This window comes from Acipenser ruthenus, chromosome 26 (assembly GCF_902713425.1).
Source record: "Acipenser ruthenus chromosome 26, fAciRut3.2 maternal haplotype, whole genome shotgun sequence".
Lineage (NCBI taxonomy): Eukaryota > Metazoa > Chordata > Actinopteri > Acipenseriformes > Acipenseridae > Acipenser > Acipenser ruthenus.
Window position 1 is genome coordinate 158,120 of NC_081214.1, and position 25,540 is coordinate 183,659.

A 25,540-nucleotide genomic window follows, 5' to 3' on the forward strand; every position below is an offset into this window, starting at 1 on the left:
ATCTAGTTGTTTTTGTTTTCCTGATCAACAGACTTGTTTTCTTATGAGTAATGCTTTCTTTAGTAGTGTCATAATCTGTGTTTTAAATAAATAAACTGTGCTAAAATGCAACACCTTTTGTTTTTCCATGCAGTAATGTCTTGTAATGTTGTCTTGCACATGGGCTTGGTGTTTGTTACAGGCTGCATGCCTCTCTTATCTTAAGATTTATAAATGAATGATCTGGTATGTAGAATGAAAAGGACAAAAGCTGCTTAGCCTGTTGCATGACATGCACATTGTGTCCTCTAGGGGGTGCCGTTTTCTCATATTTACTTGTCAGTGGTGTAATTGTATCCCCTCAAACAAGACCATTCTGTGGCCACTTCTCTTTAAAGTTAAACTAAATCCATTTCAGTTAGCTTTGGGGGGGGGGAATGTATCTTGTTTTTTAGTGTATTCCAAACATGCTATGTGTGTAAATAGCATTGCAAATATCCAGCTTGGTTTTAGATGTTAATCGTAACAGTTAATAAGCCGTGCTTCAGATAAAAAGCTAAACTACCAAACAAAAACAAACACAACGTTTTATGAGCTGCAATACAGACCTGCAGAACACAAAACCAAACCATCTTAATGAAGCGTCAGTGATTATTCCCTTCTGTGCCAAAGCAGTCCTCAAGGTAAGCAATAATTCTGCTTGTTTGAAGAAAAACCATTTCTTTTACAAATAAACATTATTATTATTATTATTATTATTATTATTATTATTATTTATTTCTTAGCAGACGCCCTTATCCAGGGCGACTTACAATCGTAAGCAAAAACATTTCAAGCGTTACAATACAAGTAATACAATAAGAGCAAGAAATACAATAACTTTTGTTCAAGTAAAGTACAAGTTTGACAAACCACAATTCAATACATCTGCAGTGAGCTGTCATTGCCACCTGCGCTCCAGGATAGTTGAATCTAAATGAGGCTCTGATGTAAACTGTAGGGAGGGGGGTGGAGATCAGGGGGTTCTATACAGAGAAACACATCCAGTGGTTTCAAAAAAATGAAAAAACACACCTTGTGCTTTCATTTATAGAAAACTTTTTATTACACACAATTATTTTTGATGTTATTCGTTTTTCTGTCTCCCTATAAAAAACTGATGTGCGTCCTTACGAACAGTGTCTTGAATTCTGTTGGTTAGTATGTAAAAAGTGTTTTGGTTGAAGTATAAAATACATCTCTAATAACAGATCTGGAAGATGACTGCGCTGTTTTTAAAGGAGTGTTCTTTTATGTTTTTTTGTTTTCCATGCTTATTTTATCAAACTCTCTTGTCCCTGTGGTTTGCAGTCATTTTGTTTGATTACATCTAGATTGTACCACTGTGCCACATGAATTCATATATTTTGAGATGATTGGTTTTGATCAGTTCAAAAATTATAACTTGTAGTTCCGACCATTCATTTTGTAATGTAGATAATGTGTTATGAATTTGTAAAATGCTAGATCAGCATTTTGGTGAGCTCTGTTGGTACCCTGGTCTCTTCATTTGTCTTTTTATTTAGGAGTTTTTTTTTTTTTGTTTTTTTTTTTTTAAGTGCTAGATTTATTTTTACGTGAATTTATAAAACGGATTTGCCCCTTCTCATGTGAAAACTCATAAAGTTCAGTGGCTTTTTTTATCGTCCAGTCAGCGCGTGTTGATGAAACATATTGCCCTTTCCCATCCGAAGGAAGTACGTTTCTGACGCTTCTCATGACCTGAGTCCTTATACTGTCAGGGAGCCAAAGCACCCTGCAGCAACAAGGGAAAGCAGAGCTGTTCAAAACTAGCCATTGGAAGGGAACACTTTTGCCCTTTTTATAAAAGTATTCAAAAGGGCTTCTTATATATATATATATATATTTATATATTATCTGAACATAATTTTGATTTTTTTACATTTAACATCATGTGATCAAATAAAATACAAAATGATATCGCAAAAGTGTACAGGAAGTCATAATAGTAGTACAGTATTTCATGTTAGATTTCTAAATGTCACGTTTTTCAGTTGTTGTCAGTTTTTCGTTAAGTATATGGAAAACTACAAAGCAATATGTAATTCAGTATGTTAATGTCAAATTATTGAGCCGGTTTCATTTGACTTTATGAAGCAGAATTAGTTCATTCTGTCGGGTGATGCAACATTTTTGGCTATCAGACTATATAAACCATCTTTGTTTTTTTTCTTGCAATTATTAAAGTAAAGCTTGAACATGTTTTTAATCTTTTTATTTTGTGAATATATTAACCGGCTTTTCAAAATTTCTACTTCATTTCGTGAAAAGTCTATTTTTTGTTGTTTGCATAGCTGTAAAATGTGTTTTCTTTTTAGATTTACAAGCATGCATTCCAATCTAATCGTTTACTTGTTTCAGATATTATTTTAGAATTAAAAGACTTGTAGTGGTATTAGTCTTTCTTTTTTAATAACATTGTTGGGTAATGAAGTAATTACACTACATAGGAGTGACCGGACAGAGGAGACACTTTGAAGAGATTGTTTGTTTTTCAATGGTTTGTCTCGTGATTTTTTTATTGTTCCTGTGTTCTGAATGAGCATTGTATGTAGCATTGTGAATAACTATAAAACATTCTACAATACGACTTCCAAAGACTTCTGAAAGCATTCGTCGGTAGATGAAGTCATTCTTATGACTGATCTGCCTGTTAAAGTAACGTGTGTTTTGTCATTGAAGACACTATGAAGGTGCTTCAGTGGGTGTTGCTGGTTAATGCAGATTTAGAGGTTTTGTATTCCTTTACATTTCAGAGTTTGAAATTCACATTTCACTTGTCATCTAATTGCAGAACATGAATCTTAGTTGTGAAACACTGTTTAAAAAAGATAACGAGCTCTGAGGCAGCAAATATCAATAGTACTCTTCTCGTATCACTTCTGAGTGCGTTTGTGTCTATTTTAAACATGGTGGGCCGACTGTAATACGGCAGCCCATAATGTCGTGAACATGTGCGAATATGGACCTGATTCCTGCACTTTTAGGGGGTGATAACTAGGAAGTCACTAAATTACTGGTGGAAAGAAAAAACTGTGCAACTTAATATAGAGTTAATAGGTGGTGGCAGAGATCTACCTTTTTATATAATTAAACTAGTTCATCACAGAGAGTAGTATTATTATTATTATTATTATTATTATTAATAATAATAATAATAATAATAATAATAATAATAATAATAATAATAATAATAATAATAATAATAATAATAATAATAATAATCCTCCAAGTTACTGCCAAACAAGAAAAAACACAACTTCTGAAGAGCCTCATGAGAACCTGACTGGGGTTACTTTAAATGTACTCAACCATGAATCTTATTATTAATAATAATAATAATGATAATAATAATAATAAGATTCATTCAAAAATTCATTTATTTGATTGAGTTGTGTGTTCTACGGTCCAGCCAGCGTTGCATCTGTCGGATTGCGTATTGTGTATTATTCTTGTTTGATTGAGTTGTGTGTTCTACGGTCCAGTCAGCGTTGCTTCTGTGGGATTGTGTATTGGGGTCCAGGGCCTCTGCTTCTCACAAGGGTGTTGCTGCTTCCTCTTCCCACTGCAGAATGAACTGGAGCTCGGCTGCACTCGGGCTGAAACCGAGAGGAATAAGCAGCTTCAGTGACCAGAAATTCAGAAAGCACGTACATTCAAATACTGTCTGCTCCATCAGATCAGGAAAGATGCAACATGTATTCATATTTATTTACTCCTTTTACATGGACTCTCACTGTATTCCAAAACCCTGTGCACATTTTCATCTGCTGTAAAATATTATTCTCCTCTCTCAAGAAATGGAAAATATGATACAACTTTGAAGTTAGAATTACCATATAAGATTTTACTAAATAAAATGAAACCTCTAATTAGATGTTTAAAGAGATGTTATTGTTCTAGCGATTGCTGTTTATTTTTGCATGTATTCTAGATGCTAACCTTTCAAGCTTTAAAATCTCAATATGGTGGTCATTTACATTCCAGTTATTTGACCATATTCATTTACCAGAACAAGATCCACATGTCGAATGATCCCTTTTAATTATTTTAAAGTGATTTTAGTATCCAATATCCAAACTGTAAACAGCTGACCCAGCCTTGTAATCTATATTAACAATAATATCAAGCTGGCGTCCCGTTGCATTGGCCAGTATAGTTACAGCACTACATAAACAACATTGTGTATTGATTGCATTCAGTGTATAGTAGTAAACATGACGAGGAGAGGGCTTATTGACAGCACTGCAGTAAACTCCCCTAAAGCAAACACGGTGTAGCGAGTGAGAGGGGTGCAGTAAATGAATGGGGGTGTGTGTGTGTGTGTCTGTGTGCTAAATTACAAACGGTACATTTTGCAGTGTCATGATTAGTTGGACCACAGTCCAGTCCGGTGGCTGTGCTTTTTACTATTGCACATACCCAATGTATTTATATGTATAACCCTTATATGTATATCCCTGCAAACTAGTTGTTACAGTAACAGTTGGAAGTACTCTCTTGTGGTTTTAAGACATGTCCTGTAGAGTTAGTACAGTGACTCTTCACGTTAGAATATTACTTCATTCACATAGTATACTATGTATGATTTATTTGAATAGGCTACCTTTTCTGTGTTTTCATCTCTACATGCGTTATGCTTTGAAAAGCTGTGTATTATATGTTGATGTTGTATGTGGGGAAAATTCTTAATGTGCCAGTGAGTCATGCTCACTCCTATTGAGTTGCAGCGCTTTTGTAAAATGATGCTTCAAAGCCAGAGGATTAAAATGACATGGTATGAAGTTCTGAGAGAACCCTGCTGTTTGAAAGTTTGCAATGCGAGTGGAGCCAGTGGAGATGTAATGAGTGTGGCTTTCTGTGGAATAAAGGTGTGTTCCAGTTACCTTCAGGAAGCCTGTTTCTTCAAAAACATTCCCATTCACTTGTGGTTTTAGAAACGACTGGCCATGTGCCACTTTCACATAGGCTTGCCGACCCCACTCGGGGCTGGAAATAACGGGCTTGCAGAGACCAGAAGAGGCAGAGATTCAGTGGAGAGGAGGCTGGGCCTTGCTCTGCTATTACCTGGGACTTACTCTTGATGTGTTTTCCACAAACGTCTCATCTCTTCACAAACACTAAATCTTGTGCAGTTTATTTTCTTTGCAGCATCTGTGTTTTATAAGGGTTCTTTTTAATTTGTTTTCACTTTGTCTGCTGGGATTTCTTTTGTCCGGCACTTTCTGGCCTCCCTTTTTGTCTGTGGAAGTGAGTATTTTAATAATGATAGTTCAGGGAATTTCCACAGGCCAGCTTGACATGACAGCTCTTCCCCAGCGTAGCAGAGAAGCCATTGTTACTTTCTCTTTTCACATCCCCCTTAACTTAATCCCTACCTCCTGTGCAGCTTTTTATTTTACTATTACATGTCTGGGAAACTTGGACCAGCAAGAAAGCTATGAATGTACAAAACAGTGTATGTGAAAGTAATCCTGAGAACACAGCCTTGCCGAGAATGTACATCTAAAACTGGAGCCAGTGAGATTTACTTGCAAGCAGATTTTTTAATTTAATGCTAATATTAAGCATGGAAATTGATTTACATTCAGTTGCGTTTTAAAACCTAATAAATTTGGATTTATTGGAAAGCCTGCAGCATGTACATTTGGCACTGTACCTTCATATTTTTGTTTTGTTTTTACGTATCATTTAGACACACCTGTCTGCTTCTCTTGGCTAGTAAAGTAATCCATCTGACCAATCACAAGTCTGCTGTGGGCTTTAAAGCCACCTATACAAGCCAGTTATTTTAAAAGCTCAACCCATTAAACCAGGCACCCTTTCTAAACAAGCAGTTTCAAAGGCATTTTGCCTCGATACATCAGCAGCTGTTGATCACAATCAATATGAACCCATCAAACTCGTATTCTGCAAAATAAACCAGACTATGTGTATGCGACGGTGTTACAGTAAGACTCCTCTAAGGACTGCATGCATGGAATTAAACTTGTAAGTAGAGACCATGGTGGTGGTGTTAACTGGTAGGTAACATGCATACTGTACATAATGAATTGAGTTTGTAATAATAGTCCCTTGCTCTCGTCTCTTCACTATCTATTGTCCCAGTGAGGTCTTCATGTAAGTTTGTAATAATAACCCCTCTTCACTATGTATTGTTCCAGTAAGGTCTTCATGTTTCTAGTTTTAAGAACTGGAATGCTCAGACGCTCTCAGATGCAGCTCACCTTGGCTGATTTAAGCAGCTCATTCCTTCTACCTCGTGTGATAGTGACACGACTTTCTAATGCTGTGCAGGGCTCTGGAGCAATGGAGTATTACCTGTAGCAGCTGATTTTGTTTTTCACCTGCCACTAGCTTTTATTTCACCTTCTTTACTTGTATGGAATGAGAGGGCTCTGGGATTTCCGAGGATGGGGTGGGAGTTTTAAGGTTGCGAACCCTGCTGAATTGTACAAATGAAAAAGTGAATCAGCAGAATGCTGTAGCAACACGATGGGTCTGTACCAACCTCTTGAAAGGTGTCTGAATGGCTTGGTATGTAATAAAATAGTTTGTCTTACTTTCAACTAGAGTAGAAGTCATGTTTGTATGGGTATATTTCTGTATTTCGTTTTATATTGTCTGTTTCTCTTCATAAACAGACAATAAGGTTCCAGGTTGGGTTTGCTGGGCATGGAGGGGGTTAAGGCGGCGCTAGGAGAGATGCTAAATTCATTAAGGTTTTTCTCCTTCTTTTCCTACCTTTAGTCCATTTGAAGCACCATTATGGCTTTACAGCCTGCTTCCTGTTCAGATTCTTTTTCTTTTCTGTTATGCTTCCACACAAAAGGTGGCTGCGCTGGGGGTGCAGTTGTTTTGAAATGTGAAGGACCCTCTTGAGTCGGGTTGTGTGGATTCGAGCTGGGTTTGTGAAGCGTCTCCACAGAATGCACTGCTTATTTAGGGTCCGAAGCTCTAATATGGCCTCTCTTTGATTAAGCACAAAGCCGGCATTTCACAGTATTAATGAAACACAGAGCAACGAGCTAAAGATCTAAACCCTCCAAGTCATTGTTGCAGGTCTGTCCGAAGTGCTTTGATTCCCATTATACACAGAATGGCTTGCTTCACTGGGTTTTCTTTCTCTTTCTTTCTTTCTTTCTCCATGCATTTCCCTTTCAGTCAGAGCCCATTGCCACTTCCTTTTTACCTTCTTTTAGAAGAAAAAGTTCAGAACACAGACTGTCGCAAACAAAAGGAAACATTTTCACCAAGACCATTAAAATCGCTGTTTCTAAATAGTTCAAGGGCAATTGTACACATGAAAATTGAGCTTGAGCTTCTAGACATTATGGAATAAAGTGTGTGTGTGTGTGTGTGTGTCTCTCTCTCTCTCTCTCTCTCTCTCTCTCTCTCTCTCTCTCTCTCTCTCTCTCTCTCTCTCTCTCTCTCTCTCTCTCTCTCTCTCTCTCTCTCTCTCTCTCTCTCTCTCTCTCTCTCTCTCTCTCTCTCTCTCTCTCTCTCTCTCTCTCTCTCTATATATATATATATATATATATATATATATATATATATATAATATATGTATATCTATAGATATATATACAGTATATATCTCTATATAGCTATATATCTATATCCCAGTAAATTACTAACCAATCAATTTTATTTAATGTAGCTTCATTCTCTGTTCAAGTATTTCTAATCATTTCATGTTATTGTTTGTTTTTTACACTGAGATATAGAAGAATAGGAATGCTAAATGCACCGTATTGAGACTGCCGTGTTAAAACGATGGACGGTGACTTCTCCAGCACTACATATCCATATCTATATATACAGTGTATGTATTTACAGGGTCAGTTCCCAGCGAGGCATGTGAAATCGGGGAGTTCCTATTTCATGATCAGCTCCATATGTGCAACATGCTCTCCTGTGTTTACATCTTACTTAAACATGATCCTTCAGTGTTTTGTATTGTTTTTGTTTTTAAGCAGTCTTGCTGTCATACTCTAAAAGCTGTTAACCTTCATAGGAAATGTCTTAAATTGTATAATTTACATTTTTTTTTTTTTCTGTTGAAAATGTGTTTTGTGTAAAATGTTATTTAGTGGGTTTGTGAATAAAAGTAATTGGGAATGGCTGGTGTGGTTGATTAGCACACCGAGGCACTAAAGCATTGTTGGAATGCATCTTGAGGCAGTTAGCTTCAATCAGGACTCTGCCTGTAAGCCAGATCTCTGTCGAGTCCCAGGGGGAGTGGGCCCGGCCAGTCCCAGGGGGAGTGGGCCCAGTCAGTCCCAGGGGGAGTGGGTCCGGTCAGTCCCAGGGGGTTAACGTTGTGGGGGGGAGAAACACTTGTCTGTCGGAGATCCTTTGTCTTTTACTGGCTAACATGTTTCATCTCTCATTGAGGGGGTAGAATGGTAGAATGGTTCCAGGCACCCAATGGCTCTGAATGTAGACTTGCTAAGGGAGAGAGGCAGGTCACAAAACAAAACTCTTCCAAACAGACCGCTCTCCGTGTTAATTTGAGGGCAGTGCGAGAAATGACCCGTTGAACTGTAGCTTGTTTTCTGATAATGCAAAATTACCTTTACAATTGTGCAAAACAAAGCTAAAAAATGTTCCTTGCGTGAATCAATGTTATATATATTTTTTATTTATTTTATTTTTTTTCAGTGGTTGCTCAGTAGTTCTGTTGAATTGTTTTAGTTATGTTGTAATGCACTTTGAAAGGAGCTATACACTGCAAGTGCAACTTCAAAACTATGTTCTTTTTGTTCCATTCAAACACCTGATGATGTTTTCTGTCCCCTTGCAGCGAAGTTAAGCAGCCAGGACACCAACAACAGCATGGGCAACCCGCGGCTGTCTCCCCTGCCCAGTCTCACCGTAGTGGTGCCGCTGGCCCAGATCAAGCAACCCATGACACTGGGCACCATCACCAAACGCACAGGGTGAGTGGAGCACGGGCACCACGCTGCTGCAGCAAGCAAGAGGCAGCAGCTCCCTGCGGTGAATTGTGTGGATTGGAGCTGCTACTAACCTGTAGAGTCACGCAGTCACGAGCATGGCTTTCTTCCATAGCTAAATTTAGACTTTCCATCATCCATCAAGTTTGTTTGCTCAAGTGAGTCCCTTTTTGAACAAATAATTGGTCCTAATAACTCCTACTGGGATATTAACAGTCATGAACTGGCTGACATTAAGTCTCATTATTTTCTCTGTGAATCCATATACTGTGTCTACTGGTACATAATTACAACTAACATCTACAATACAAACATGTAGTAATGCACACGAATTGGCGAAAAAAAGTAATCTGTAGCGTTAACCATGAGTTTTGAATAATGGGGAGGAGATGGTGGTAAATGGCATTAGTGTTGTACTGAAGCTAGGAAATACATGTTTAGGCAAATAGTTGTGCTCTGGTTTTCCAGCCCAGTCCTATTCCCAGTAATTATCTTAACAACCAGTTCCATCATTTAAGGTGTGCTTGCATTCAATCAGCTCAGTGCAGCAGACAGTTAACCAGTATAGCAAAACCTTCACGTGGTAAATGAGTGTGCATTCAGTAGCGCTGTTAAGGCACAGTACAATATAAGATTGTTATAGTAAAGGGGCTGAACATGCAATCCAGTGGATGCAAGTGTTTTCTTTGACCCTGCCCTTCCTGAAACATAACTTCTCATATCCCGAGGTTGGGCTTGCATCCAGCACATGTGCTAACCAATGCAGAGGGCGCACTTTCTTACTAGTGCTCTGAGACACAGTTTCAGCAGCTGGAGTGTTTTTTTTTTATATATTTCTTACAGAGTTTAGTTGCTGTCTTATCACAGAGCCAGCAAAGCATTTTTTTTTTCTTTAGCTGTGGAGTGGAATCTTTAGCAGACTAGACTTCTTAAGATGTTAAATATCAGTAAGAATCCCTTTTTTAAACCTTTGAACAATGCACCTCTGTGGAGTGGAATCTTTGTAAAGCAGATGTGTTCACACCTGTGGGAGCATCACCTTGGAGGCTGTGCTTCAGGGAGCTGGACCAGCTGCTTAACCTGTAATTGCACTCCGGTCAGACTGGGAGGAAGTGCTTGAAATCCCATGAAATGAATTGGAATTTCAAATTACCTTCTGTCATCTTTCATCAGAAAACAGATTTCTTGCAATTTCATGTATAGCTTTGAAAACACCAAATTCTAACTATTAGAAGTAGTTCTACTTGCTGTTATTTTAAGATGCTTGTTGGACTTTAAGGTTCAGTGGACCCCTATTTATTTATTTATTTATTTATTTATTTATGTATGTATGTATGTATGTATGTATGTATGTATGTATTTATTTCAGTAAGAATAAAACAGTATTTTGGCACATAAGTCCTCCACAGAAAGTTTTATTATCTTAGATGTGCCTGACTCCTAACACAGACACCGCTTCATTATATACGAGTAAAATACCATGGAAACAGTTTAAATCTTTATATGCAAAGAAAATTGTTACAGTAATTATAACAAAAAGTAATCTTGGAAATATAATGGGCAATAAAACCCCCACATGTGAAGGATCTTGCACAGTGTTAAATCACTTTTAATAAAGCACTTCCGAATGTTCTGCAGTTACAAGAGGAAACCGTTACAGTGGAAAGCTTGCTGTTAGTTTGGGATGGTTTGTCACATTCTGAGACACACGAGTTTAATGAGGTCTGATAACGTTTTGAAAAGTGTGTGCGTTTTCACATCTTTATACCTGCAAAGGTGTAGAGGAGGGCAGGAATAGAACAACGGCATGCACTTCTCTTCTGGAACACAAATGACTGCGTACAGACATTCTGCTGGGGTAGTTCAGCTCTTTGACCCTGCAGATGTTGGCAGATTAGTGTCATGCAGAGGGATGTGCTTTTAGGTGTTTGCAGCACAAAGAGAAATGAAACATAACAGTTCAGAGGTAATACTGAAATGCACTTAGCTGTATTCCAAACTGCATGTTGCTTAGGAATCGGTTGAAATTCCAGCCTACGTGCATTTATTTGCAAACATGTGTGCAATAACAAAGTCATTGTTTTACAAAAAAAAATGTATAAACCATTTGTTTTTTATTTTAAAAAAATAAAATAATAAAGGTTGTATTTTTCTGAAGTCAAATATAATTTTCTAAACTTAATGCAAGCAATATACTTAACCTAAAATTATTTTAAACATGTGTTTTTAGTTAGACAAGTGGAGTTCCTATAAGGATGTTTTAATTTTTTTCATGCAAAAAATATTAATTCTGATGTGTTTTATCTGCCGGAGGAAATGCAATTATTAAAAAAACACCGTCATATGCACCTATACTTTATACCTATTATTATTATTATTATTATTATTATTATTATTATTATTATTATTATTATTATTATTATTAACAGTAGTAGTAGTATTCTGCACTCCCATCACAGTTAACCTTCCCTTCAATCCATTGTTTTCTGTCTGTGTGTTTAGTTGGGTTCAGATCTCTTCATTGCCCTGAATCTGTTTATGCTTTTGTATTTCAATCATCAGTATTTGTTGGATTTCTGCCAATTTACTCTCCACTGCCCTCATTTGCATATCGCCTAATGAGGATATTTTCATTTGCTGATGTTGCTGATTGTCAGTAGAATGCACTACAATGCTGTTAATTCTGGCCAAGCCACTATACCACTTTCTAGTTCCAGGAGAATAATGCTTATTGGAAATTGTTGATGCCGCAATTTACTGATTACTGTTTTCAAAAAGCTTTTTTTTATTTTTTATATGTGATATAATCTTTTTGGATAATCCCATGTTTTCACTCTATAAAAATGAGTCTGACATTGAATTAAACTGTCACACAATCCCTGGGACGGCAGGGCAGAGAACTCCACTGACGTGTGTTTTCAAACATCCCGAGTCCAGTTTAAACTCCAGCCAGTTTAGCATCTGCAGAAACTCCCAGAATTGCAGAGGCAGTAATTCATGTCCAGAATGTCAGTGCAGGGAGGTGCAAATAGAGTTTGAGTCATTTACAAGAAGAATCCCCCCAATCTAATCTAATAAAGGGGTCCCCTTCATTTTAAGTTTACTAAAGGTTTTCTGTGGTGACTAAAATAAACTGAAAGTGTATTTTTCTTCTACTTTATGTATCCCACAGAGCTATGCAAACATGCATAAATGTAATGCTGAACTATTTGCACAACAGGTTTGATAATAATGGGTTTTCCATCTATTTCTGTGTATCTTGTTCCCTTCATGAAGACCCTACCTCTTTGGGGCAGGATGTTTTTCCATTAAAACTCCGTGGTGAGTTGCCAGTTCAATCCCAGCATGCCTTGCTTTGTACTCGCTTCAGTGAACGACTGCATTCGTTATTTTTATTTCTATTTTTATTTATTTTTATTGAGCATTGCTGGCTGCTTATAAGATTCAGGCATTGCAAAATGAATCATGGACGTGTAGTTTTGCGCATTGATTTGATTTGATTTGATTTGATTTTAAGATATCCTCCCCCCCGTTTTCAAGGTTCTAACTTGCACGTGTGATTTTTTTTTTGAAGAGTCAACAAGGGCTTTCGTTAAAGGTACAGGTTTAACATCTTCTTTGACAGATAAAAACTTTTTTTTTTTCCTCTCTGTAGTTGATGCTTATGAATCGGTGAAGCTGATTGCAGAATTACTCAGTGCAGAATGAGAAAATGATTCGAGAGCATGCAGTGTAGTTTGGAGCAGTAGGTTTCTTACACTCTTCTGTCTGTATAGTGGTTTATTTGAAGCCGCTGGTAGCAATGCGTGACTCCTCTTGTACAGTATATTCCTTCACTAATACAAATGTTGTTTATTTAAGAAGAACCTCTTTTAGCCAAGCTTCACATCGTTCCCATTATTATTTTACAGCAGCAAGATGTAACTGTGTGGTGCTGTTACATGCTTCAGGATACACGCTGGGATCTCAGTTTATCTTTTGTTTTATTTTATTTATTTATTTATTTTTTTTAATGTGGGTATCGGCATGCATCTTTGCACTTCAATTCAATGTGACAATTTTACAACCTAATGGGCCATTGGATATAACGAAAAGCTAGCTGCAGTACTGCACTGGTCTCTGAAGTGGTGAATGCTGTTCTAAACAGGGAGAGCTTTCATTTCATTGTACTCTGATTTAAAGGAAGATGGTTCCTTGGTTATTTAGGATAGCATGGAGATTTTTACTCTCTTGTATTGTATAAACCTCTGATGTTAGAGTTAAGTCAGTTAATGTGTGTAATTTTAAATTCACATTTGAAATGATTTTTATTAATTAAATAATCACTAGAGTGAATGAGTTCTAATGTAGGAATATTCTTTCTGATCTGGAGTTTTGCTTGTAAATGCTGTATCTTAAAGTTGTAAGAAATGAAGTCAAGCAATTGAGCTGCTTCTGTGTTTCTCTCACTTGTGCTGTCACACATGCACCCCACACCTCCCATCAGCACAGACCTGTCCCTGTTGGTACAATAGTCAAGAAAGACCATCAATACGGACGGCAATCCAATGAAGGTCTTGTGACAAGGACGTCAGAAACGTCTTTTTCTGTTTGGCTCTCTCCTGTAACCAGTTGCATTGATGTTCTCCGCTGCTGCATTCTTGACATGCCTTAACCCACAAACCAACCCCATCTGACAACCTGCAGCTTTCACAGAATGCATGAAAGCATATTCTTTGGGAGAGCTCAAGTAATCTGGCTGTTACTTAGTCCGAAGGTTAAAGTTAAGTTTCGCGCTGTGCAGTCTTGTGAAATAAGATGCTTCTAGCTTTTAAAAGAAATCCCTTTATGACAAAATCACTTATGTATAGCTGATGGATCGAGTACTTCACTTAAATTTAACTTTTTTCTCCCTACTTCCCTGTCATGAGTTCCTTATGTCGACTCTTTCTCAATACAAATTGAAGTGCGTGTGGTGCCTTTATCTTAGAAGCAGCCTTTTTCTTTTTTCGTGCATGTCAATTTGATTTTTTTTTCTGTTCATCTTGTTTTTGCTCCTATTTTTATCAAGCTTTGATCTGTACCAAGCTGTGTATCACAGTTTGCATTTCCACGATATTTTGCTAATTAGTTCCTTTGTTTCTTGGCTTTGCTACACTGTCTGAAAAGTCACATACTGGAGGAAGGGTCCATCTATAAAGAGTGGCCGTAGTACTGAAACTGCTAGGAAATACTTTCAGCGTTGATTTCTTTTAACAGGGAAATATGGTAAACACAATCTTTTGTTTGTGCAATATTTAAACTTCCTGTTCCAAATATGTGGGTGGTTGAAATGCCAGGTCTCTCTGTGTGTGCGTGTGGGTGGTCGCTGGACGCAGCCAGCTTCTGAGAGTCCCCTTTTAAGTTTGTGAATAAAACTTGTTTCATGCAATTGTCATTGATTTGTTTCGCTTTGTGTTGCTGAACAGTGCTTGTTTTAAAGTCCCTGTTTTAGTGTAAAATGCAGCTGTTTGTCACGTTATACTTCTGCATGCAGACAAGAGTAATATAAAGTCACTGTGTCATTGGCTTTTCCCAGCTATTAAATGCATTGTGTTGCATGTGGGTGCTTGTGGGTTCATACAGGCAAGATAAGGACCTCAATACACTTATTGTTTTTAGTACCAGTCTTGTGTTTCATCCAAGTGTGAAATATAGCATCTCTCTTCAATGATATTATTGTTCAAATGTTTTATTTTTGATAATAAATATAAGCATAACAACATCAGAGGAGGGATGTCAATACGGTTTGGATTCTGACCCAACAATATGAATGTAATAAGGTCTGAATTTGCCCATGGCATGAACTGTAAACTAACTAAACTGAGTACCGAGTGAAATCTGTGGTACTACCGTTATATTTTCAACCACTGCCAACATGAGTTTGAAAGGCCACCACTTTTACCTTCCCAGAAAAGCACAGCATGTATGTAACAGGTTTGAAAGTGGACCAGCTGGGAACCTCCTCACTGCTGTAAGAGAACAGCGCTCCGGTCTGCAGGCTTGGTTTTTACTGTAATTCTAAGTTTTCCAATCTCTGTGAATGTTGTGAGTTGACTTTATCGGCTCCGTGGCTTTGAATCTAATGCCTTCCTATTCTGGTGGCTCTTCAATGTCTGGGTTATTACCCATACGTTGTGAGGCTCTGCCATTACAGCAGTCATGTGAGTCCTACTGTTTCTATTCCTGGATATTTTATAGAGCGGAATTCAATCAGATTTGTTTGTAGTGATCTTTCAAAGTAAAAAAAAAAAAAAATCTTTTTTTAGCCAAATGGTGCCTAATATTCTACATGGTTTTAATTTTGAAGGACATTGATGGTGGATGTTTCAAATTGAATTATGTCTTCAAAGGAAAACTGTTAGCTTAGGAAAGGGCTCTGATTGAGTAAATGAAAGATTGGAATAGAGTCTGCACATGCAAACTGGAACTGCGAGTTAATAATAATAATAATAATAATAATAATAATCAATAAAATTGGACATGATGTCGGCAGAGAAAGGGTTCTAATAATTACGATGTCTGTAAATAGATCCTGTTAGATAAATGTTATGTCATAAAACATAATGCTGCCTTTGATCACTTTTTTTTTTTTTTTTTTTTTTTTTGTTTAAAGCACTAAACAATGTAAAACATTTCAAATACCACCAAAGAGATCAGTTGTGAAGCAGCTCAGGATGTGAAATGTTCGCTCTGTATTATCAGAGCCACCTGACCACTATCTCTGAGGCTTACGTTTCTAAACTAAGGGTCCATTAGCAATGTACAGATTAAATAAAACTACAATGACCCGGAGTCCTCCTGACCCCATACAGTAAAGCTGATAAGCCCATTCAATTTCACAAAAGCTTCAAACTGATTTTCCTCCAGTTTTCATTTGTCATACTTTAAGGGCTGTTCGAGTTCTGTATTCAGAGAACCTGCAAAAACACATTAAATAAATACATTGAAATATTAAAATAAAAACGACATTCAGTAACACTTCTAAACAACTGGCAGTGTAATTCCAGCACCGCCCCTCTTATTGTGCATTGTTACCCAACTTTCTGTTTCTACATCTTTTGAAAAGAGGAGTCTTACGCAAAAAAAACCACAACTCTGTGTCTTGTGGTTGAGACTATTGCATTCTGTCCCGTCTGTCTCAAGGGTCTCTGTTGTGAAGATGGTACAGAAATCCTATCGGTTCAGTGTTTGGGTGTTTAGCTTTCTTGTCCTTTCTGCACCACAAACAATAGAGGCTCTACATTTCTACGGGTTTGCACCAACCACCAAATGGTGTTTGTTAAAACAAAGACGAATTGCTCTGAGCTGAAGTTCTCTTGGAGTAATTTATGAGTTGTTGACAGTTTAAAGGGAAGCGAAAGAGCAGGAGTTCACCTCAGTAACAGGTCATTCACCACCTATTAGTGCCCCATATAGAGACGAGCTAGTGTGGAAATGCATGCTTAAGCACTGGAAGCACCAACACAGTCAGGATTGACAGAAGAAAAGTATGCTGTGGAAAACAGAGGGAAACAATTCAACATGCATGTTACACCACTGTTTATGAAAACAAAAAGAGTGTTACAGAATGAGCAATAAGCAGATTGTAATCCGGGTCCCTTTTGAGTTTCATCTTCTTTACAAAGTAGCTGGACATGTTTCTGTTAGTTTAGGGGGTTGTTTTGTTGGAAGGTCTTTTAATGCAGTTTTCTTGCGCATAATGAGCAGCTTGAAATCCTGCATGTGGCTTGTGATTAACGATTGAAATCAATGGATCTCTGCACATTGCAGAATTACTGGAAGTGATTGTGAAAATACTAATGCATTCAATATAGATAGGATTGCTATTCTCGTTTGTGTAAGGGCTCGAGGTGAAGTATATGTCAGAATAGCATCTCAGACTTCAAACAGAGTGTAGGCTAAAACATTTCAAATCCAATCCAGTGCAGAGTGCAGGACATTCTAGCAATAACAGCATCACACTACTGTGCTGTGATAACTTCCATATGCTCCCACACAGTAATGAACAGTTTTGTATGTTGCGTTTCATCCACTCTTTTTAACATACATATGAATCCAATAAACAAATGTTGCAACAGTAACAGTAATAATAGTAGTAAGTGCCTCTTTCTCTTTAATTTTACATGCATTTGAAAGCCACAGTTGTCAAATGAACTTGAACATACCAAAAAGAATAAAGCTTTAGAAAACAAAAGGTTATTATTGTAATGTATCAACATTTCACTATTGATATTCAAACCAACAGCATGCTACTAATGGAAAGTGTCTGTATTCCATTGTCACAATACCGCTTGATTTCCATGAAGAATTGGGTTACTTTTCAGAAATGCATTTGTAAAAAGTTGATGTTCAGTGTCCTGTGTAATACAGTTCCTACCTACAGTATGACTGCTTGTAAATGAAGTGAAGCTACAGTATCTGTCATTTCTATACCAGAATGTGTTTTATTTATTCACACGCAGGATGATTATCGTCAACTTGCTTTTGTTGTTTGCATTTAGATGACATTTTTGTTTTGGTTATTAAAAGGAAAGGATCCACAATAAATACTTTCATGTAGCGGATTCTGGTAAAACTTTTGCATTTTGTATTTTTATTTTAAAGCAAAGCCAAACCAGCCCCACAGATTTCACCCAGCAAGTCGACTGGAGGGGAGTTCTGTGTCGCTGCCATCTTTGCATCCTCGAGGTCCTGGTTCATAACGAACCCAAACATGAAGCGAGAGAAAGGTTTGTGAACGATCCCAGCTCTGTGTAGGAGAACTTTACACTTGGTGTATGTAGTAATAATAATAATAATAATAATAATAATAGAGGGTGGACCAGCACCTTTCTTTTAAGGGAGCAATTAAAGTCTGTTTCTCTGAATTAAAATATACTGAATACAGAGTGACTCGACAGCAGCAAGTCAGTGTTTGCCTTCCTTCCCTCTCAGATCAGTCCAGGCAGCCTGTGGTGGACTCCCTCTATATTCTCAGTTGCTACGGTAACCTGGTGGAACATGTGTTGGAGCCCCGCCCAATCAACACCGCGCAGAAGATCAGCGATGACACGCCTCTGGAGCTCGTCACCTGTCCTCGAGCCAGCTGGACACTCGGCAGGTAGGGATGCAGTGTTAGTCCGATGGTAGTTTGAAAAATGCCAGATGTTGGAGGGTTATGTGGTATTGTAGTAATGGGCATAACTATTTTTTTTATATATAATTAATTAATTTTGCTTTTAAAACCAATCTGTTGAATTTGTGTTTGACATGTTTACATATATTAATGTAAAGTAAAACTTTTTAAAAGACAGCAAGTAAACGTAAAATAAACTAGGGAAATCTATTATATTGCAATAGCATTACATACCCAATAAATAGTATTTGAACTAAACTGATTTCTCTGTTTGTTTTGAGAAGAACACCACAATGGAATGAACTTCAACCACCGTTTAACACAAACCACCCATTGCTCCTGGCTTCAGACGCTGTGCAGTACTATCAGTACCTTCTGTCTGGCTGTAAGTGCGCGACTCCAGCATCTTTACATTACAACAGAAAGATTGCATCAGTGGATATCCTGCTGATTTTATAGGGTTTATTCTCCAGGCGAGTTCGTGTTTAACAGAGTATTGGTGCCACGTGCTGTGAAATACCATGTTAGTGAAGTATCTTCTGTTTTCCCTTGAAAGTGTGTGAAGAATTCTTTTGAGCCAGTGTTGACCAAATGTCACTACTTTTGTTCTATTACTGGCACTTTGAAAGGAGGCATTGAAAAGCTTTACCCTATACCTCCTCTGGATATGGAGTACTATATTGAATTAACTTCACCTTCAAATGAAACGAATTAGAAAAGCTTTAACTTAATATAATCCAATAAAAAGCCCAAATAGGATGAATACTGTTACTTGGCGTCTGTTTAGCCGGATAAGGTAATTTGAGGGGAGAGTGCTTATGGATGACCAGATATGTAATGTCTCTTGTGTAAGTAAGCATTCTTACATTGGCCTGATTTAATAATAAGTTTAAATCAGTAATTAGCCCCTTGGATCCTGCAGGCAAGTTGTTCATTTCTTTTATTCCACTAAATTCCAAAAGCTTCAGGCACAACGGGCAAGATATTTTCCTGAATTAGTTATTATATCTGTCTCTGTGTGTGTCAGACACATACAAGCTTTGACATAATTGAGGACACAATGCTACTGTGTGCACACAGCAAATGCGTTAAAAAGGGGAGCCATTGAATCATGAGGATTCCATGTTTAATATTTAAGTCCAATTAGAGCCACTGAAACTGCATTTCCCTACGTTCTGCCTCAACAACTTGGTGGCGTAGATTTAATTTGTCAAATACTGCAAAGCAAAAAGGATGCATATATGCATAAATTAATTTGTCAGATATCGAAAGGAAAGAAAGATGCAGAACTGCGCATATAAATATCCTGTATATGGAGTGCAGTTTTGGGAAACAGGGAGTGATTGACAGGGAATATGTCAGCACTACACTGGAGGACCCAGCTGATTGAAAATGCACAGTGTGGCCTCATGGGTCAAAGGAGCTGGAGTGTTTCTGGCTTGTGGTAAAAATGCAACAGTGGCGCCGTTTCATGGTCACTGTCTCCACCTGTCCATCTGTGTATTCAATTATTTATATGATTTGTTGAGTATCCTTTTGAAAAGTCAGAGATGATGCCTCCATGAAAAAAAAAGAAAGAAATAAATACATTTTCCATTTGTAAGAGGCAGGAGGATCTGTCATTGGCACAGTGTGAGCTGCATTGAGTATGCATACACATACACACACACACACACACACACACACACTTCAATTTAAATAGTAGAATAGCTAAGGAAGTGACAGAAGGGTTACATTGGTGTGTGTCCTGCACAGCAGATACCTCGTATGAGTCCATTGTGGGAACTTTCTGTTAAGAAATCCAATCGTCGCAACATCTGCTGTTTCAGGTTTACTCACAAAGTTTTTTTGTTTTTTTTTAACAACACATTTAAGCATTATTCATACTAAATGGGAAACAGGTTATTAACAAAATAATATGCAGTAGAAACAAGCATTTTATACATAGACTTCTGTGCACTTCTTGTTTTTTTTTTTTTTTTTTTAATCGGTAGAGCTGGTGCATTTTTAAATGAGATATTTATGAGCAGTTTTAGTATTCAAACCATATGTTGGGTTCTATTTTATGATGCTTAGGTAATGGGAGCTCTGGTATTTTTTATATTCAGCGGCGCTGGTGCCTTGATTAGGGGTTTTGTCCACAGTTCTGGTTTGGTTTCATTTAGATGTGACATTTGTCAGCTTTATCAGTCATTACATCATTGCACAGTAATAAACACCACATTGGATTTTTCCAGCATTCTTTTTATTTTGCTTTACTTCTGGAGAGCTTTTAGTTTGCTGTTTAGACACAGTGCAAACACGACATAGTTGACTTCTTTTGTAACAGAGACTTTAAGTCTTTAAGCCAGTCTGTGCTCTTGCTAATAGGTTAGAATGAGCCACGGGGGCTTGCTGCCTGATGATGTGCTCTCAGTTCAGCGCTGGAATAAAGAGGCGGCTCGTTCGGTGTGGGGGAGAGGAGCAGTCTGCCATGCTCCGAGCAGGAGGAGTTGTGGTGCCATTTCAGGGTCGCTATTGGAATCAGTCTGTCAAAGTTCGAGCACTGGAGCCTGGGTGACCACTCCTCTCTATAACCTTTGTCAATTGTTTGGCTCCATTAAGTGTGTAAGTGGGAAAGAAAGCCCCCACTGACCAAACCACAGGGAGCTCTATAGACCCTTTCTTTAGCTGCCACCAGCAGCTTGCCTGAGCTCTCATTATCCTTTATGAGAAGTGAACTTTGATCCCTGGGTCAGTCAATGAATACCTGGGCTACTCTGTGGTCAAGGTATGGTACCTGCATGAGCCCCCAGCTACTGATACCTGTGAAGGCCCTTTGTAAAGGGATTTCAGGAGCTGCTGTGATGCATCTGCACAGGCAGATTCCGTGTATAAAGGTGCATGCTAGATTTGGGATTTATAATATAAAAGCACAATTATATCCTCTCATTATATTAACACCTAGTTTTGAATTTGACCAAGAACTTGGTCTATGGGAACAGCATATGCTTATCCTTGTATATATTAAGTGGGAGATGATTTGCTCCAATAAACAAAAATATTTTTGGTTAGAATTCACTGTGATAATGATAATATAATATATTGTCACAGACACATCTGCAAATAGCAAAAATTAATAAGAGCTGTTATCCCACTGGAAAATTCTGTTCCTTTTTTCAGTTGCAGTTTTGAGTTCTTATAAACGTATTTATCTACTGTAATATACACAAGAAAAGAGGGTTGTGTGGTAGGGAAAAGCTTCTAAATTTCATTTAACTGCTTCTCTAGAAAAGACTGCTACAGCTTTCTGATTTGAAACATTGTCCATAGTAATCTCTGTAGTCACTGTTATTATTGCATTTCTCTCGCCTTCAGTAAAGAAAGGTAGACTTTTAATGAACAAATCAGTTAGTCATTTTTGCTACTGCACATTGCAATCCCATATCCGTCTTTAGAAGCATGTTGCATTAATGTGTATGCAGCTCCAGGTCTGCTGTGTTCATGTACTGCCCACCTTGTATGTATGTATATATGTATGTATGTATTTATTTGCCCTACCCATTTGTTTCTTGGGAGACACAGTGCTTGGGCACCCTTGCTGGTTTGTAGATTGCAGCTCAGATCTTCATTGTAAACAGAGATGCCTCCTGTAGCAGGCATTGGTCTGGATGGAGAATTGTCCCTGGAGCAAAGAGATGTCCGCTAGATAATCATATAGTGCCTGTGACCACTCCTGTCGAAAGGCTAATGAAAGCAAAGTGAAACCTGATCTACAGAATGACTGACTGTTGAAGAAAACTTCAATAATTAATTAGTGAACAGCTATTGCACCCCAGGGTCAGGGAGCAAGGAGGAGCCTTGATTGGGTTTAATAAGTAACACAGGCAGGCTTTGTTATTTTCTATTACAGAACACATGAACAATCAAAGTATCTGGGCACTAACATTTTCCTCATGTCATTCATGGCATCACTATACTGTAACTATGCTAGGTAGCACTTTGTGCATTTGTAGAAAACACAGCACAAGTTTAACATTTTTTACAAGGCATGTAAGCGAATGACTCGGTCCATTTCCTGGGCTGTGTGAAATGCTGCTTGTCAGGTAGGGCCACCTTGTTTAATTCAGGTGAGGTTATATACCTGGTTATAGCCTGCACAGACTGCACTACAGCAATCCTCTACAATCCTCAGCCCCAGAACCAGATGAAAACCTGACGTTTCCGTGTCCCATATTAAACAAATTTAACAAAAACATGTCATAGCCCTGAGGTGTGCATAGAAATGTACTGATTCTGCTCATTAGACTTCATATTTAGCGCCTGCTTATTCAAGCCTGCAAGTGCTCCATCTGTCCATGGAGCTGCCTTTATTGTGCATGCTGGGTTTAAACTCTGTTAATCTGGGTATTGGGGGTTTGTGTTTGCCAACAGTGGTGCCCCCTGGAAGCCCTGGACCAATCACCCGACACAAGTCCTACAACAGCCTGGCGTCTGAGCACAGCGGGCAGGAAGATGAGGAGTGGCTTTCTCAGGTGTGGTGGTTTATACAATACAGTAGAGTACTGTGCAACATACTGTACACTGCAATACACTACAGTACAGGACCATGTAATATACAAACACTACACTACAGTACCATACAATATACAAACACTACAGTACAGTACCATGCAATATCCATACATTACAGTACAGTACCATGCAATATCCATACACTACAGTACAGTACCATGCAATATCCATACATTACAGTACAGTACCATGCAGTATCCATACACTACAGTACAGGACCATGCAATATCCATACACTACAGGACCATGCAATATCCATACACTACAGTACCATGCAATATCCATACACTACACTACAGGACCATGCAATATCCATACACTACAGTACAGTACCATGCAATATCCATGCACTACAGTACAGTACCATGCAATACACATACACATACAGTACAGTACCATGCAATACACTGTGCGCTAGACTACAGTACCGTGGAGCAGAAGAATGTAGCGCTGCAGTAGTTATGGTGGCACAGCAGGGGGAGTAGTGTTCTGCACACGTGGGATGGAAAAGGTTAATGCTTTTGTTTTGGTGCATTCAGACACACTTTACCCACAGTTTGGGGTTCAGGGGCCGAACTGTTAGAGAATGGGGTCTTGTATCTTCAGCATGTTGCCAGCCCAGACTTGTTTTTTTGTAATACAATTAATTTATTGATCTTTGAAAAACAAAAAAACTAAAACACATTCATGTGTCTGGGTAAAAGCTCAGAGAGGGCGAGCTCCCATCATTACAATGGCGTATAAAACATATGTATAATAATAACAGTAACCCAACGAGTCCTTCACGCTGGTCTTTGCGCTGGCTCTGTGGGTAATGAATGCTGTCAGTGTGAAGTGGGTGCAATATGTCATTGCTCACTACAACAGGAGGGGCTGGAGGAACATCTGGCCTCAGCCTGAGTAAAAACTACAACAGCATCTGTTTATCTCTCGGCTCTGCAACACTGATGGTGTTAACTGGAAAAAACACAGTAATCTTTTTCTGTGGCCTAATTTAGACAGCTGTGTGGAGGATGCGTCACACAACTCCATATTCAAAATCATAAGCTTTGGTCCCGGTTTCTGGTTTTAATAGTTCACTTCAAACATTACCGTAAGATGTAAGATAGGCATGTAAGATTTGTTGCAAGATTTATATACAGTTCTGTTTATTTGAGAATTAATTAGTCTGAGGGTGTCTCTCCCAAGTTGTTTTGAAATGCCTTTTTTATTGAAGTAATTTATTTTTGTAATTGGTTTTGTTGGTTGCAATTTAGTGCATTGTGGGTTACACCATTAAACTCAGTTACTTTGAACTAGTTACTACTCAGTTGTGTTTAAGTATAGAATTGTGTATTACACCATGCATTGCAATTATGTACAACAGAGACAACAACAGCATCTTTCATGACCGAAATCAACCCAAGGTGCTTTACATTGCATACAATCCTAAAGTTTAAAATTAAAATATGAAATTGCAACAAAATTGAAACTGAGCCCTGGAACCATCCTGTAAAATGCCCATAGAGAGAAGGAATTGGTAGGCTACAAAACTGCACCGATAGCAAGGAGGCTGGAAAACAAGTGACCCGGGACAACCGCAATGAGAGCAGGCATCCTCAACATGCAAGACCGACCCGGGAACAGAGTGGCCAACTCCCAGCATGCCCCTCTCCAGCTGGATAACTCAGCTGTACAAGCTGCATGTCCACATGAGCAGCACAGGAACACCAGTGAAGGCCAGGCAAGGACATATTAGACCGGTCTGGACCAAATTAAAAAAATCTAATGCAAACTTTGTTCAACCTTTTAGTGTGCCCCTGTGCATCAGAAATTGTCTGTTTCTAATTTTGCTCTACACTGGTCCCTTTAAAACCTCGAACTGTTGCGCACTGTCATTATACAATCTGGTGTGGTTAATGCAGGAGGCTTTGCCGATTTGATGACAATTTACTGTTGCTGTTGCTTAATTTTTGGACAAGTAATTACAGACTTGCCATATATTTGGAGCTGGAGCCATATTCACTAAGCATTCTCTCCAGTGCTGACTTTGTCATTTTTCTTAAAAATAAGTAAGTAAATAAATAAATTAATAAAAAGACCATTTTACTACTGGTTCTTGAACACTACTGGTTCTTGAGTATTCATTTGTCTTGTTCCTTATACAAACTTTACACTAAATGCTTAATGAATTTTGCCCATTGTATTGTATTGTGCTGTTATGTAGCACAACATACAGAATGTGGCAGTGTTGTAACTGCAGGGATTGCATTGTTTCAGGTTGAAATCGTGACCCATACTGGACCACACAGACGCCTGTGGATGGGCCCGCAGTTTCAGTTCAAGACGATTCACCCGTCTGGCCAGACCACAGTGATTTCCTCCAGCTCCTCTGTGCTGCAGTCTCAGGGACCCAGCGACACCCAGCAGCCACTGCTGGACTTTGACACCGACGATCTGGACCTACACAGTCTCCGGTAAGGAAGCCCCAAGTAGTGCATTGAGATCCTTCTGGTCACTGGCATGCAAACGCACTGACGGGCCGAATTAAAACAACCCATATGATCCCATGAGTGGTGACTTGTGGTCAGGGCTGGGCAGGGGCAGTGGTGAGAGGGGTTGCAATGGCAGGGTTCGAATTTGATTGCAGCACCTGAACCAGTAGCTGTTACTGCCTGTGCTCTAATGTGATAATAAATTAAGTCTTCTATGACCTTCAGCATTACAGCAGGTATGTAATTTTTAAAAGAAAAAGTTTAAGCTAATTCTAATTAAAGAGAATCCTAGACTTGGCTGTGTAGAAGGAGTGGTGGAAACTGCATTTCATCTTTCTGTTTATGAAGGTCTTCACCATCACTGGCAGGGCTGTATCTGC

At 38.4% G+C, this 25,540-nt stretch overlaps 1 protein-coding gene across 9 annotated transcripts in view; it reads left to right on the top strand.

Annotated features, from left to right (window-relative positions):
- The window catches only part of LOC117429545 (BCAS3 microtubule associated cell migration factor), a 174,238-nt gene that overhangs the window by 45,203 nt on the left and 103,495 nt on the right, over nt 1-25,540 (top strand). For 7 of the 9 annotated variants that reach the window (XR_009308967.1, XR_009308966.1, XM_059001332.1 and 4 more), the window contains exons 16-22: nt 8,846-8,981; nt 12,273-12,317; nt 17,622-17,746; nt 17,952-18,117; nt 18,417-18,517; nt 22,546-22,646; nt 24,946-25,142. Coding sequence is in view for 7 of the 9 variants with exons in the window: in XM_059001332.1 (XP_058857315.1) it covers nt 8,846-8,981; nt 12,273-12,317; nt 17,622-17,746; nt 17,952-18,117; nt 18,417-18,517; nt 22,546-22,646; nt 24,946-25,142 (871 nt within the window). In the remaining 2 variants the exon portion in view is untranslated. The remainder of the gene's footprint in view (nt 1-8,845; nt 8,982-12,272; nt 12,318-17,621; nt 17,747-17,951; nt 18,118-18,416; nt 18,518-22,545; nt 22,647-24,945; nt 25,143-25,540) is intronic. The other 2 variants (XM_059001334.1, XM_059001336.1) reach the window with 1 other exon arrangement.